The 16,927-nt window shown below is 35.1% G+C and overlaps 1 protein-coding gene and 1 long non-coding RNA gene across 2 annotated transcripts in view; one reads left to right on the top strand and one right to left on the bottom strand.

Annotated features, from left to right (window-relative positions):
- LOC141424026 (uncharacterized) overlaps window positions 1–16,927 on the top strand; it is a 219,913-nt gene that overhangs the window by 114,428 nt on the left and 88,558 nt on the right. The gene's annotated exons all lie outside the window — the stretch shown is intronic.
- Slc15a5 (solute carrier family 15 member 5) overlaps window positions 1–16,927 on the bottom strand; it is an 80,059-nt gene that overhangs the window by 9,253 nt on the left and 53,879 nt on the right. Inside the window, exon 7 of the mRNA XM_074075991.1 lies at window positions 16,247–16,378. Within this exon, the coding sequence (XP_073932092.1) occupies window positions 16,247–16,378 (132 nt within the window). The remainder of the gene's footprint in view (window positions 1–16,246; window positions 16,379–16,927) is intronic.

Here is a 16,927-nt window from a genome sequence, read left to right as displayed (position 1 = left end):
GCGGGAACCAGGGTTCATCATACCCATCAATTACTACAAGGCCGGTGCCCAACAGACCACTTTATTCTGAGTGCATTCCCCATGTCGCCCTGCACAGTTACATCCTGCTTTCCAGGCTGTGAGTGTATGTGACTGAGAAACTGCTGTCATTCTCATACGTCCAGTGTCAGGTGCCTGTATTTAGCCATCTTGGGGAGGAGGCAGGGAGCCCTTTCCTCACCAATGGAATGAATAGCAGGTGATCAGAATCTGTGTCCATCACAGAATTCAAGATCAGTTCTACATAGGATATATTTCGCAAGTACATAATCAGTGGTGTTTTTTGTTTTTATGAGAAAAAGGAAGAAAGAGTCCTCCAGAATATCCCTCTGTACTACTATCTATTACCAAGTATTCTGGCTTCTAACTACACCAGGGAGAGCAAGCCCCACCAAATCATAGGGCAAGAAGCAGTGGGAACAGAACACAGGTGGGGCACATTACATCCAGGAAGTGTCATTCCCAGAAGTAAAATAGGGGTGAGTATAAGTTCTGCATAGACCAGATGGATGTGTGAGCATGGAGCTGATTATCTCATGTGATCAGAGTGTTTCAGAACCTGGAAATGGTGCAGATAAAGGTTGCACTTCAGTCCAACAGTCTGCTGTTGCAGCAACTTGGGTTTTTATGGGGCACTTTAACTACAGACTTTAGCAAAAATATCCATACATACTCTCAGTTGGTAAACTCTGCCTCTCAGTAAATCTCTTCTTTTGAAGATGACTAAATAGAAAAAAAGGCCAACATAGGAAAAAAAAGTGAATATAATAGATATCACTACTTTTTTAAAATAAGAAATACCCCTAACTTAGAATTAAAAAATTTAAAATAATAATCATGGTAATATAGAAGAGGAAATTGTAAGATAAAAAAAAGAATACTAATTTTAGGCAAAGTTGAATTCAAAGGAAGAAGCATTTAAAGAGACATTGAGGAGCTTTTTATATTGATAAAATGCACAAAGCACAATCCAGACTGAAGACAGGCCAATTAACATACTTTAAGTAATGAAAATATAGCAAAAAGTTTTTTTTTTTTTTAGAAACACAGAAAAAAGCAGTAGATAAACAGTTGTAAGTGATTCTACCACATTTTGTCAGTTTTTGATAGAATACGTAAAATACTAATGTGGAGAATTAGAATAACATGACTGATAAGTTTAATAAAGATCACAACATTGCTCAGTAAAAATTTCTTAGTATAAAGAACATAGCCTTTTACAAAAGTTTAAATAACATCAAAAACAAATCAAACTTCCTAGAAATTGAAGATATGGCTCTTAAATAATGAAATGGTAAAAAGCAAATAAAACCCACAACCACAAAAGATCTGGAAAATGAAGAAAATTTAAAAATTGCATTTATAAATTTAGGGATACAGATATAAATTCTACTCAGTGGTACATTTAAAGGTGCACAGGTTTTCATTTTTAAAGTAAAAAAAAGAACAAAACTCTCAAGGTTAAAAATTGGAAAATTAATAATACAAACCTAAGGGAAGTAGAAAGAAAGAAATAAAGATGAAAACAGGAAGTCAATGTAGTAAAATGTGGCAGATTTAATAGTTCTAAATGCTGATGATTCGTTGGAAGAAAATATAACAAAAATAAGTAAAACTGGAAAATCCAGTAGGGATGTTCAACAAAAGACACAGAGGACAAGAGATCATTTAGTTATGTTATATCAATGACAAAATTTTATGGAAATGGAGTAACGATTTGGGAAGACATTAATTACTAAAATTAAACCAAGAAAAAATGAAAATACTTAATGAACAATAGTAATGAAGAAAAGTTACAAAGAATGACCTTCAACAAAGACATTAAGATCTCTATCAAAATTCCAATGACATCTTTCACAGAAATGGAAAACAAAGTTCTTAAAATTTAGATACAAAAAGCCTTAAATAGCCAGAGCAGTCTTGAGCTAAAAGAATAAATACAGACATTACAATACTTACCCTCAAAATATACGATAAAGCTATTGTAATAAAATCACCATGGTATGGGCATGAAAACAGATACCTGGGTCAGTGGAACAGCATAGAGAGCCCACTAATAAATCCACACACTTATAACGAATTGATTTTCAACAAAGGTGTCAAGAACACACAAAAGGGAAAGGATAACCTCTTCAATAAGTTGTATTGTGAAAACTGAATAACCAAATGCAGAAGAATGAAACTAGTTATATTTCACATACAAAAACCAGTTCAATATAGATTAAGGACTTAAACATGAGTCCTGAAACTATAAAATTACCAGAAGAAAATATAGCGGAAAAACTCCACGATGCTGGTTTTGGCATGAATTTCTTGGATATGACCTTTTTAAAAGCACAGGCAACAAAAATAACATAGAGAAATGGTATTTCATCGAAGTAAAAACTAAATGTCTAACCTAAAAACTCAACTGAAGCCCTCTCCAAAACAATGGAGAGGCAACCCACAGACCCACAGATTGGGAGAAAATATTTGCAAACAATACATTGAATAAGGGGTTAATATCTAAAATACATAAAGAACTCAAACTACTCAATGATGAGAAAATGATATACACTTAAATATACTTAAAAAAAAACCTAATAGAACTTTATGAGATCCATGTTAAGATCATAAGAAAGATGAAATGTGACTTCTGGTGTCAATATTGCCCAGGAAGTTCCTGATAAAGATGCAAGATAGAGGAGTAAATATTGGAAATAAGGATAATTATTTTTATTTAAACCTAAGATAATTCTGTTGAAAATTTAAAGGGATTATTCTCAGTATGTTGAAATGAGGAAAATGATTCAATTTATAATAGGAAAAGGAAAAACAAAAGAACATAACATTTTACAATACCTCCAACAGGAAATGTCCAGAATATATATGAAGAAAAAATATTATTGAACTAAATTTTAGAATATTAAGTAAATAAAAAAGCTATGTGGTCTGAGGATGTAGCTCAGTGGTATAGTGCTTGCCTAGCATGCACAAGGCCCTGGGCTCCTCCAACATTTCAAAAGGAAAAAAGAGCTATGTTATCCTCATATATAGAGCATTTTTTTCTAAAATTATATTATTTTACTAGCCTTATTAAAATTAAAGTAGGACTGGGTAAAGTTTTAAAAATACTTCTAAAATTTATTTGGAAGAATAAACCATAGAAAAGATTGTGTTAACAAATGAAGAATAACCATGAAAAGAAGTATTATTAGGAATATCTGATATGAAATACTCATCATAAAATTGAAATAATTAAAAGGAGGGTGACACTAAGCTAAAATCAAGGGATCACGAAAAGGACCAAGACAGAAGAATAGCCCTGAAATAGTTCCAAGATCACCTAAGAACATGCTAAATATGAATTAAACTAATTGATTAGTTTAATTCAATTTATACTATAGCTATGAGATAGTTATGGTTTAACCAACTTTTTGTGACAAAGTTATCTTGTGAAGCAAATAAGTACTTTCTTTACTTAACATTAAAATAAAATTCATGTGGATGAGAAAACTAAACTCAAAATGTGAGGCCATTAAATTCCATAACCATAGATAAATGCAATAAAATTAATCGCAGTGAAAAAGACTGATAGACTTGATTACATACACCAGCAACATTTGTGTAAAAAAACTCACCTGTAAAATCGAAATATTGAGTCAAAACTAGGAGAACACTAGCAATAAATATGTCTAAATGACAGTATTCTAAAGTTTAAGGTACGTGTATAAATCAATAAGGAAAATCATGATAGACCAAAAGAACTGAGAAAAGACATGACTAAAGAGAAAATGAAAGAGAAATGACAATAGTATTCTATAAATATGAAAAGTTTCAATTTTACAGCCTAAAAATACAAATTAAAGTAACAGTGGAATATAATTTTTGCCAATCAGATTGACAAAGATCAAAATATTTTGCTCAGCTGAAATGAGCACTTTTGGAACAAGTATCATCCTATGACAATGCAACATACTTTATACAGTCTTTTAGAAAACAACTTTGCTTCACAGAAAAATAGCTAAAATATTTAGCTTCAATAAATGAAAATCCCATTTCTAAGATTCTGTTCTAAGGAGAAAATGAGTGATGCACTTAAAGACTACACACAAAAAAAATGCTCTCCTTCGTAATATTTATAACAAAAATGGAAACAATGTAAATATTCCATAGGAAGGGAAAGGCATACTGATACATATCTATGTGGTGAAATGTACTAGGTAATTGTAAAATATATATATATTCCATATATATATATTTCCATATATATATATATATATAAATGTCACAATGAAACTCCCTGAATAGCTATCTTATACAAACAAAAATGCCTTTTTTTAAAAAAAAAGGAGAGCAGGAAGGTAAAATAGGTACTGTCTGGGGGGGTGGTATCAGTGGGAGGGGGAAGGATATAAGGAAAGGGTGCAGGAGGGTGCATATGGTGGAAAAATTATAAACTCATGTATGAAAATGAGAAAATGAGACCTGCTGAAAGTATTCCAGAAACTGGAGAAGGGGAGATAAAGAAGAATGATGGAGGGGGGTGCATTCAACTATCAGATGTATTGTAAGAACCTTGGTTTATATTATAATGTACCTCAAGTATGACAATAATAATAATAAAAAAGTGAGATTATTTATTTTTGCCATTCAAATGATATGGAGATATGCTGACAATATTATTTAAGGGAAGAAGGAAAGGCGGGTACCTGATAAAAATTTGCTGATTGAACACTTAGTAAGGTTTCTCTAAACCCTAATTTTGCTTAAACAAATATAAATTTAATATCTGCCTAAGTGCACATGTACACAAATAGAAAAATATCGAAAGCAAATTTGCCCAAATAATATTTTGGCCATGATATTTTTAAAATCATTTTTTCTTTCTTTATCATTTGGATTTATTTAACTAAACAGTTAAATGACTTAAAAATGACATTTTAAAATCATTTCATCAACTATACCAGAGAAATCTGACTTTCTAAACTCATTTCTGGTTAATTATAAAATGACTGAGAAGGGTGGTTTCTAGACACCACCTGTCTGTCAGCACTGAAGTGCTGGAGAACAGTCTTGATACTATACTTTGGAAGATATATGTTAGTTATGAAACTGTCCTAAGATGTTATTTCAGAAATCCTAATACCTGAAACGATCTTGAACCCTACAATTCACTGAATTTAGCTAGACACCATGATGTAGAAATCACAGATTTACTAAGCACCTAAAGTATGCAGAGCATTCAGTGCTACTCCATATTGCTTTCGATTCAAAACAGGTGTTTCACTTTTTTGGTAGAAGATGCACTATTTCCCCCTTTTTCCTAACTACTGTTTCATTTTGAATGCAATAGAACTTTGAAAAAATCTCAACATATGACTTTTGGAATATTTTCAAATGATAGCTAGACACAGTGAGGTAATTTTTTCTCTTAGATTTCATTAGATTTTTTAAAAAAAAACATCATTTGGTATTGCTGGTGACCTAGCCAATTATGAGATTTCTGACACAAAATGAATTTTTTTAAACCTTGCCTGCTTTAGGCACACCTTTCACTGTGTGCAAAGAGCACTATATAGTTTTTACTTGAAAGTAAAGAAGAGTGCAATTAAAAAGATGCACCAATCATTTTCCAAGGTGGATATGCTTCTGCATCACGGGAAATAAATCCAGGATAGTGAAAAGAGCATTGGAACCAGAAACCCACCATTGCTATAAGATCCTGGCAAGTTATATAACTGTCTGAGCTCATTTTCCTCATATATTTTGGGGCTGCAAATATCTGCCCCCAAAGAATTGTGAAGATTTAATGAAATAATATCTTTGTGAAATGCATATAGCAAAGTCTGCATAACTGACACTTAATAAATGTTAATTTCTTTCCTTCCTCCTTTCAGTAACCTGATTTAAATGCTTCATTTGAGATTCACAGCTCTTCTTCTTGAGTTAATTTTTAAAACACATTAATTTTCATGATACCTGAAGGAAATAATACCTAACAACTGTATTCTAACTTTGACTTTTCTGTGATTTTTTTCATATTTATCTAATAAGAACTCAAATTATTATTACCTTTAATTTTCAGAAAAGGAAATAGAGGCACAGAGCGGCTGAACTATTTGCCTGAAGTCGATTAAGAATAAATATTTGTTGAATGAGCAAATGAACTGAGATTGGGCCCCAGGAACACACACACTCAAGACTTTGCATTGGATCATAAAGCTTGCAATTGCAACTTCAATTTGCATTTCCATTTCTTGGGAATTATGGATAAAAATGAAGTCAGGTTGCTGTTTCCAGGAGGGGACACTGTCTTTCAAAATCGTAGAGAAATCACTAGGCATTGTTCACCTGCACTGCAGATTGAACAGGAGTGGATGATATTTGGCATAACATGATTTCTTGTAAGGGTGAGTTCATTCTTTTCAAGAGCATTGGGAGGGAAAAACCCATCAAGATAGTGTGTTCTCATGATGATTTCAATGAATTATCATGGAAATGAGTTTTTGAAGAGAGGTAATGCTTTGTGATAATAGCCTGATAATGCCATTAGCTATGAACTGTAATTGTAATAGCATTAGTCAAATGAATATATCTGATATTAATTTGAGTGTCAAATATTTCTGTAAGGTTCTTCTTGTTAATTAAACATCAGCCTTGCTATTATTAATTCAGTATCTAGGCAGTGCTTGCACATAGTAGGAGCCCATTATGTATTTGTGGATTGAAATAATAACTCAGTTTTTGAGAGGAGTTATTTAAAATGGCAAAAAATTTAAATTTAAATAATTCATGGATATAACAAAGATCAATTTTTTTGCCTAGCAGCTGCTTGTTTGTGCAGTTTATTCTTTACAACTCAGTTTAGGTAATGGTATAGATTTATTAATCTCAGAATTTTAGAAGAAAGGCTTTCTCATCATTTGCATATTTGGGGGAGAAAAGCATTTACCCCTAATTACTTTAATTTAAGGTGGGGTTTGTAGCTTTCACCCCTTGGCTGTGGACTTTAAACTATTTTAAAATCTACCAGGCACCTTGCCTGCATTGAGCATCTGAATATCACTGAGCACAGTCAAGCGTTGGGTACCTGGTATCACTCTTCATGATGATCAACACCAACTGGGCTTTCAACACTGCCAGCTGTCTTAACACTTGGCTTCCAAATTGTTTGTCCTTGCCCTCACAGTAACAAGTCCATGTCTGCCTGCTCTCCCCATTCTCATCCTAATCTTTGCTCTCAAGGGATGGCTTGCTGTACACTTCACAAGGTATGTGTGTGGGGGGATGCTTCAAATGAAGGCTCAAGCTTCCTTCCAATACCAGAACTATGTGTCTGTTTGCAAACAGACACATAGACTTTATTCCAGTCTAGGAAAAAAGTATCTTTTCCCCAATAAGAAGCCCATCTCTCTGGGCTGGCTCCCAACTGAACACTACTCCTTCATTCAGGGCCTTAGCTTTATCAGCTCTCCCTTCTTTCTCTTGCATTTTTTACTTCTCCATCTATACCAGGTTTTCTCAGCAGTTAAATACACACAAACATACCTCAAGAATCAAAAACAAAGTGTCTTGAACCCATACCTAAGGTTCCCAGATAAAAGTACAGAAAGTACAGAAGAACATCATGAATCTTTTTTTTTTTAGGATAAGCCTATCTAAAACAGTGTATGAATAATATTTTGTGTATTTACACCCCCACTATTGCACGGGACATACTTACATACTAAAAAAACTATTCATTATTTTCTGAAATTCATATTTAAATGCACAGCCTGTATTTTTATTTTCTAAATCTGGTAACTCTGCCTATATTCCCTTCCAGGCATCACTTACCCCTTAAATCTTGTCCAGTCCTAAGTTCTTCAAAAGACTTACCTAAATGTGATGTCTTAATTTCCTTAGTTACTAGATATTCCTCACCCTGTGACAATTTGGTTTTCATTCACATCTCACCACTGAAATGGCTCCTATTAAAGTTACAGTGGCCACCATGTGGCTAGATCTTACAGTCACTTTATTTATTCTGCTTGATTTCACAGTAGCACTATACTATTCCCTGCTTGTAACAAGCTTCTCTTATGTTCAGTGAATGCATACACACACATGCATTCACTATGTGAATACACACACACACATGCATTCACTATGTGAATACATACCTAGACACACACATATTACATCTGTTTAAGTATAGAACCATGGAATGTGTTTTCTCCTCATTCTTAGTAGTTGCCCTAGGTAATTCCATTTTGTTGACTGGTTTCAAGTGTTATTTTTGTGTCAAAGGTTTTCATATTTATGTATCTATCCAATGTCTTTTTTGTGCTTCAGCTATTTCTATTTAGTTATCTTATGATTATGCCAAACTTCATGTGTAAAAAGTGAATGAGTGACAAATTTGAAAATCAGTTTTTCTCTCAAGTCTTTTTCATTTAGTAAAGGGAATCTTTGCCCATCAGGTTAAGTACTTAGGGCAGCTGAGATGTTTCTGTAATGTCACTTCCTCTCTCTTGCATCCTACTCCATCCTATTAAAACCGCCACTAAGCACTATGATTCTACCTCTAAAATGGAGCTTGTCCTCATTCACATCTCTCCCACTGCCTACTTCCTGTCATCACTTTAGATTTTCCTGGATTACTTAGGTTGTATCCTTCATGGTTCTCCTAAATAATTCTTTTTCCCTTCAAAATTACACTGCCTCCACAGTCATCTTAAAACACCAGTAGAACCTGCCACTCACTTTTTCCTCTATGATTTCTTATTACATTCAAGTTTTTAAAAATACTGGTAAGATAAAGGTCATGTATGACCTTTAATTCTAACTCCCTAGATTCTCTTCAAGCCATTCTTTCTGTTTCTGAATATTTTCACCTTACCAGCCTTTTCTGGGATCCTCTTAAGTAGCACTTGTCTACTTCTGGGACTTGTCATATGTTCTCTATCAGAAACACATCATTCTTACTCTCACCAGGCTAAATACCACATATCCTTGTAGTTACAGCTTCAATGCCATTTCCAGGTATTTTTATTATGAATATGCATGTGTCTCTAACTCTACTTAGACTTACAAATTTGCCACACAAAGGAGACTTCATTAATGACATGAGTTCATGAAGCACTGTTTTTATTTCATGTCATTTCAATCTGGCCCTGGAATTGAAATTGAGTGTGACAACTGAGCTTTGCATTTATGGTATGCATTCTCTAATGAAGAATTATTGAGGTATCATAGTAAAAAATCATCTCCATGATGGTCTTGACCCACTTGGGGTATATTAAGATCTCACTCAAATTATAGTAACCACAATATTTCAAATTATTGTCTTTGTGCACCTACAATTTTTTGGTGATTTATGTTTATTTCTTCTAGTTCTCATAAAAATCTTGGCAAGTAAGTTATTAGTGACACTATTGTAGAGGAGAAGCTGAGGCTTAGAAAGATTAAGAGACATGGTCAAGACATCATAGGTATCTTTGAATCTCCTACTTTTGTAAACCACCACAAATGATTAGCTACTTTATATAGTCCAACCAATAATTTGGGTTCTTCCTTTATATTGTTATGAACCCAAATACCCTATGTAGCTCCAGAGATTTCTGTGGAGGGAGTCTAATGTTGAGGGTGTAGAATAAATTGAATGTGGGTTTCATAACACCATTGTGTGAAGGGGACCCTGCATCTAATTCTGACTGAGGATCACGAGAAGTTGCCTAGAGGAGCTCTTTGGGGCCTGTCCAGTTAGTCATAGTCCCAGCTAAATGTGGATTATAGGGCAGCAGGTGACTTGTTTTCCCTCTGGGTCTTGAAATCTGTAAACTTAAAACCCATAAGAAGTTGGACTTCAGTCATAGATCTGAATTAGAAGAAACATATTTTGTAGAAAATAGTCATGGGCCCATGATATCTAGTTGAATACTTTTCCAGATGCATAAATATTTTCGTCTTTTAAGTTTACTGAAACTGCAAATTTTCTGTTTCAAGAGCAGCTCAGTGATTCATGCTGACATGGCTGTCAGTGGCCTCAATACTCATAGATATTTAAATGAGAATTTTAAAGATCTCATCTTTAATTTAAAATGATCTTGATTTGAATTTAACAGCTAAATTCTTTGTACCTTTCCTGAATTCTAAGGAAGAGGCACTAGTAAGGGCAGGAAGATGTGCAGATTGACCTCTTGATTCTGCCCAATTATACTTTTTCTCCTAGACATTATGCTTTGATTCTTCCTATCACCTTCACGTCCATAACTAAGATGTCATTTTTCACTGAATTCTGTTTTGTTATTTTTGTGAAAAGGTAAGTTCGGAGTCATGAGCGTGAGAAAATTGATCTTGTTGCTAATGGGATGTAGTCGAAATAAGCAGATTGACTGACTTCTGCACTCCCTTATATTAGCGTTGCTACTTTTAGATAAACTATTCCTGAAATGATTAGTGTAGGAGGATGGGTTTAGTCTTGTATCTTCTCCTTTAAAGCACTCAGAGTTAGTGATCCCAGAAGGATCAGTTTTCTCACTTGTACTGAAAATGTCACTCTAACAGTTATCTGTCTGCACAGTCAAGTTTTGTGAAACCTTTTGAATTTACTGCATTCACACCATTCTCCATCATGGTGCTAAAAATGACTAATGCAGCTTGGATACTGGGAGCCTGTGAGAGCTGGTCTACACTCACATGCACACATACTCAGCTGACATGAATCCTTAAAGGTTGAAAATATCCTAAATGCTGGAGAATGGTGGAGGGGGTGAACTCAAGTATGATATATTTGATAGATTGTAAGAATTTTTGTCAATGCCACAATGTGCCCCCACTCAGCACAACAATAAAAAATAATTGATCTATATGAAAAATATCCTAAATGCTAAATGGAATGCTGCAGGGTGTGGGGCATCTAAATATATGCATTTGCAGTGTTGGTTTCATTATGGCCAGTTTCATGCAAAAATTGGTCTAATTGTTAGACTGTGTTGACTTGACTTTAAGTGAATGGGCCATTACAATGTATACGCTTCATTTTATTTAAAGATAACCTCTGGTATTGAAATTTTGAAGTTCTTTATCTTCTCATCATCACTGAAAAGTGAACTGCATCATCTCCATTTTTAATTAAAAGGAAACAGTCTTAGTGAGATAATGTCCTACCCAAAGTGATGCTTATGGTCAAAGGGCCACTCTTGGGAACCCTAATTAGTCAGAGTAAGCCAGATCGTGTAAATGAACCTTATTTCCTTACTTGAAGAATGATATTCTGATGGCTAAAGAGACTGTCACAAACACAGAAATATCCTATTCCCAGAAAAACATATGACAAAGTCTCCTGTGATAGCATTTAGGGAGTAACAGAGAAGTGTGTGGGCTGAATGAGAGTAATTAGGTGAATGGGGAGCTGATTACATCCAAAAAGGGAGGATTAATTGATTGTCATTAACTTGCAATAAGGTCTGTAGGAATTTTCCATAAGGTTCTATTTTCAGTCCTGTCCAACTCAACAATTTTATCAATTACCTGGAAGAAGTGTAGGAACTTGCTTACTAAATTTGCAGACAACACAAAGTTAGAAAAGAATAAAGATTGGTAATTCACTGGATGACAGAATCAAGTTCCAAAAATGTCTATTATTTAGGATGATGGGTTGACATTTATTAAGGAGAAAGATAAAGTCCTGCATTTAATTAGGAAAAAATTGTGATGAGGGGAGCTGAACTGAGAGCAACTGCAAAAAATAGTAGAAAAGTTTCGGGTTTTAATTGACCATAAACATGATGCAATCCAGAAATAGTCAACACAATCTCTGTTGGTACTGAGAAGGAGAGGAGAGGGAAAGAGAGAGAGAGAAGGAAAATACAAGGCTAATAAAAGTAACATATCTATCCTGCATGGTCTTACACTGGATTTAGGAAATCACATTTTAAGAAAGATACTGACAAACTGTTGTTTGCTTACTGGATAGAAGAGCCTTGGTAATGAAAATTCATGGACCCATACAATGTGAAAGCAAAAGGGGTCACTTTCTGTAAAATAGAAGGGATAAGGATTGCAAACTTTATTGGACAATTATTGTGGGTATTAATTAATTAATTTTCAAAACTACATAATGAATCACTTATCATTACTGATATGACACTGAGAACACAAAGCCCACATATCTGGATTTAGATGGAGGAGACTGGACTCCAGAACCTTGTAGCCACTATACCACATCATTTCTCAAATGTTTGAAGAGTTGCTATGTGGTTGAAAAATTAGGTTTGTACTGTGGAATGCAGTTATCAACAGAAGGGCAGACTAAGGTTATACCTCAAAGCAGAGAATTTTTCTGGAAGACTGAAAGACGATACATCTATTTTCTGGTACAAAGTTAAGATGAGCTCAGAGGCAATATCTGATTGTAAGATTCTAATATTCTGGAATGTGATTTGATGTTACATGATTTTACTATGAACACAAAACAAAAACCATAAAAGAATTAAATTAAATCAATTAATGACTATTTAAATGATGTCGTCTTGAGCACAAGTTTAGAAAATGCTCCACTCCACATCCCGTTTTCGTAAGATGTCTTCACTGTGAATCTATAGTTACCTTCGATTCGTGAGCACCAAACTTTGCCAAAGTTATATAAACTTTTGTTTCTTTATCTTTGTACTACATCTAGAATAGTAGCAATATTATTTCATATGCATTCTTCTACCAAAGGAGGTTATATTATAGAAATAACCAATGTCACTATAAAGTCCTTACATTTAAGGACTCCTATTAGTTACTGGGTATATTGAAATCAATGTTGGAATTGGTCTAGTTATACTGAGAGAGTCAGATCTCTATCAGATGCAAGTTTGATTACTGGAGCACTTCCCCTTATTTATTCTGCCTTAATTCTGACACTTAAAAACCAAGGCAAGGCTCTGTGGGTCCCATGTATAATTGGAGCTATTGGGAGGTGGAGATAGGAAGAGCACCGTAGGAGGCCATACAGGCAAAAAGCGTGAGACCCTATCTAAAAAATAACTAAAGCAAAAAGTCTGGGGGCATGTGTCAAGTGGTAGAATGCCTGCCTAGCAAGTGTGAGGCAATGAGTTCAAATTCTAGTACCAGCAAATACAAGAAGGATGGCAATATTTCCTTCACAAAATTATTGTAATAAATGTAATAATGCATGGAAAAGCTCACACCATACTGTACAGATTCTCAATAACAATTTAGGTTTACAATGAAATATTTTTGCAAGAACAACTGTGTGTAATAAGGAATTTGCCTGATCTGGTTCCAGGGGGATTATAAATGTGAAATATTTTGAATTTCTTGAGAGATTAGAATGCCTTTGTTATCCATGGTGGGCCACTCAGGCCCTACCTATTAATTTAGGTTATGATTACCATAAATGGAATCACTCATGGTGGGGGCTTTACTTAGTTTATGTGAATGAGTGCCTCACGATGGGAGCTGGCCAGCCAGGAAGCCCAATCATTGAGCAGAGGGCTGGGACTTTTGAATGCAACTTCTGGGAAGGTAAGGAAGGATGAGATTGTGTTCACCCACATGGTCAATTATTCAATCAACCATGCCTATGTAATAAAGCCCCAATAAAGACACTGGGCAAGATAGCTCTCTGAGCTTTCCTAGTGTCACACACCGCTGAGTCCAGAGGGCACTGTATTCCTGAGAAGGAAATCCCTTCACTGTGGGAGCCTCCCAGGTCTTGAACTTTGTAGTTCTCGCTGTGGCTCATTCTAATTTGTATTTTTTTCGGCTATAATAAAGCTATCATCACAAGTATTGTGCTTTCTTGAATTCTGTGAATTCTAGCAAATTATCAAACCTGAGGGGATCGGTGGGGGAACTCCAAATTTATAACCAGCTTGTTAGAAGTGATGACAGCCCTGGTGTGGCCACACTTGTGGTTATTCTTCACTAGAAAAAACCTGTGCCTCCCTGAGCACATAACCTTCAGTGATCTTGTAAAGTAGCAGCCCAGGGTAGATGTGCTCCAGACTTCCCTGTCTCTGCACTCACTTCATGAGTGATAGGGAGCAGCACATTATCAGGTGCCAGGTTTTCGCAATCATTTTTTTCTGAAGACAGAAGCAGCTTGGAGCCTGGGTTAGGTGGTTTTTCAGGATGCTAGTCTACCTATCTTCTCAGCTTTGCTGACTTACTGAATAAATCTTTTTCATTGTCCCACCAGCTTGGTCCCATTCATCGAGCCATTTTGGAGCAGCTGTGAGTCAATGAATTTGGGTTCAGTAACACTGGGAATCTCCAAATTTGTGGTTAATGGCTAAAGTGAGGGCAGTTTTGGGGAGAAATTAACCTCTGAAGTATGAAACTCTGGGGTAAGTTGCTTAAACACACATGTGAACCATCAGAAGTTTGTAAGAGGCAAACTGGTAATAATATTTGACTCTGTTCTTTTGGTATATGTCAAATGTGATTTGACTGAAGAAAACTTTTTAAACCAACTAACTTCATGGAGTAATATGAAGTTAAGGAAACATGTTCAATACCTGAAGTGTTTTAGATACAGAGAGAGGTGAGACTTTTCCCAGTTATTTTATAAAATCATGCCAGTGCCTTTTCTCTTGTTTATATAAAGACAATCTGATCACCAGACATCAGCAACTTGCTAAGGTTTACCCGGCTAGTTCTGGCAGTGTGTGGACATGAGTTTCTTTGAGAATTGCAACCATATTTTCCACAAGTCTATGTTGTACAGGACTTGGCACATAGGAAATATCCAATATATGTTTTTATTTAACTTCCTCTCATAATGAAGAAAAAGGCATCAATCAACATTAGTAGGTTTCTTTCCTAGAACTTTGCCAGACCTACCATATTCATCACTCTTAGTTTTATTGCTTCCTTGCACCCTGAAAACTTTGTAAGGGTTTTGGCAGTATTTATTTTGCTTGCAGGATACCCCCCCCCAATGCTCAGTGTGGTGGTTCCTGGAATAGAGTGGTTCCTTTTTACCTTTTTTGGTGGTGATACTGGGATTTGAGCCCACGGTCTCATGCTTGCTAGGCAGGCACTCTTACCACTTGAGCTGTCCCCCTAGTCCTTTTTGTTTTAGTTATTTTTCAAATAGGGTTTCATGCTTTGACTCTGGCTCTGGACTCTGTGATCTTCTATTTATGCCTCCTGCTAGCTGGGATAGCAGGTGCATACCCCATGCCCAGCATTATTTGTTAAGATGGCGGTCTTGCTAACTTTTGCCTGACTGGTCTCAAACTGTCACCCTCTTGATCTCTGTCTCTAGAGTAGCTGGATTACAAACATGGGCCACTGTAGCTGGCCCTCAGTGGGTTCTTGATAAATAGTTTTTGAGTGTAGTCTTAATGTTAGATGAGTTTTCATTCATAGACATTATTTTCTTCATAATGCAAAGGCAGGCAAATTGAATTTATTTTAAGAGAATACACACTAACATGCTCTCTCAGTGCATAACCACAAACATTTTTGAAAGTAGAGAAGTATAAGTCTGTGGTATTTCCCATAAAATAAATAAAAAGTAAATTAAAATAAAATTTAAGCTACAGTGACATGTTAGAACAGTGTTTTCAAAAATATGTCAATGGATTTAAAATATAGCCAAAGTCATTTAACTGTGACCGCTAGTCATTATTGTCATCCCATCTAATTTTTCACCCACACATGGAACTTAAGAGTAATACTTCAATATTTGCAACTGAATTTTTCAGATTCATTGTTTCTCTGTTCAAAACTTGTGCTAGGAAAATTTTCCCAGGTCATTTGTTATTCAACTCACGGTTTCTCTTGGGTTTCATAGACAAGATTTGTGGCAAATCAAGAGGAAAATAGATCATATAGGTACTTCATCCTCCTTCACACACACAGGTGCTAATTCTTCTACACATTGCTGTGCCAGCTATGAGGTATTATTGAATATGGGCTCATTAAAAGACCTAATGAGAATATGATGACCAGTTTGCTTTGAAATACACTTAAAAAAGACGGTAGACAGGGTCTCATGAGCAGTGACATTCTGTAATTACCTCTTCCTATCAAAAGAAAAACAATTCCTAGAAATTAATGAATACAGCAAGAGTCTATTTCCTATCTTAATTCTATCTTAATTGCAAAAGTGGATCAATTAAAAAAAGAGGTTACATGGGCAAAGCCCCTCTCCTAAGGCTTTGTCTCCCAGTTCCCAGCCATCAAATCAATATATATAAGTATAACATGAACCAATTTTTACCTTCTGAGATGAGATAAACCAACTCAACCAGCAGTGCCCCTGTGAAACAGGCAAATCCATGGTATAGTGTCAAACAATTCGTAGAAGTTCCTCTGATATTGCTTGGAGCAAATCTATATGCTATTACAGAGACTGAGAGAAAAAGAGGAGGTCAGAATTTAGAAAATTCTCCCCAGAACACTTTCATAGATACTGTTCAAATTAATGTTGAGCATGCATCAAAGAAAATTTGCTAATAAGATCAAAATTTGGGTTGGATTTTGTTAAGAGCACTGTAAGGATACTTTCTGATGCAATTTATAGTTATCTTCAAGGAATAAAATCTGGCAAAAATATACCCCTGTACAGCTACAAGAGGAATTTGATTGCTTGGCAGTTGAATGTTCTAATATATTTCACACCTATTTGAATATTTCTGATAAATTTCAGATTGAAGTAAGGCCTGTACTAGATAATATCATGACAATCTATCAGTGAGATCTATGATTCTGTGATTCCATGTAAATCATTAGGTTTCCTGTGGAAAACTTGAATTTATCATATAAAATTTGCATACAGTTAAAGTATGGGCTCTGGAGTTAAACAAGAATGCACTAAAATCTCATGACTGTCATTTACTATCTCTGTGACTTTTAGGTAAATTGACTAAACTTTCCAAGCCTTGCTGTCCTCTTCAGTGGA

This window comes from Castor canadensis, chromosome 6 (genome assembly GCF_047511655.1).
Source record: "Castor canadensis chromosome 6, mCasCan1.hap1v2, whole genome shotgun sequence".
Taxonomy (NCBI): domain Eukaryota; kingdom Metazoa; phylum Chordata; class Mammalia; order Rodentia; family Castoridae; genus Castor; species Castor canadensis.
Note: the sequence above shows the minus strand (reverse complement) of the source record. Positions and strands in the feature narration are given on the sequence as shown.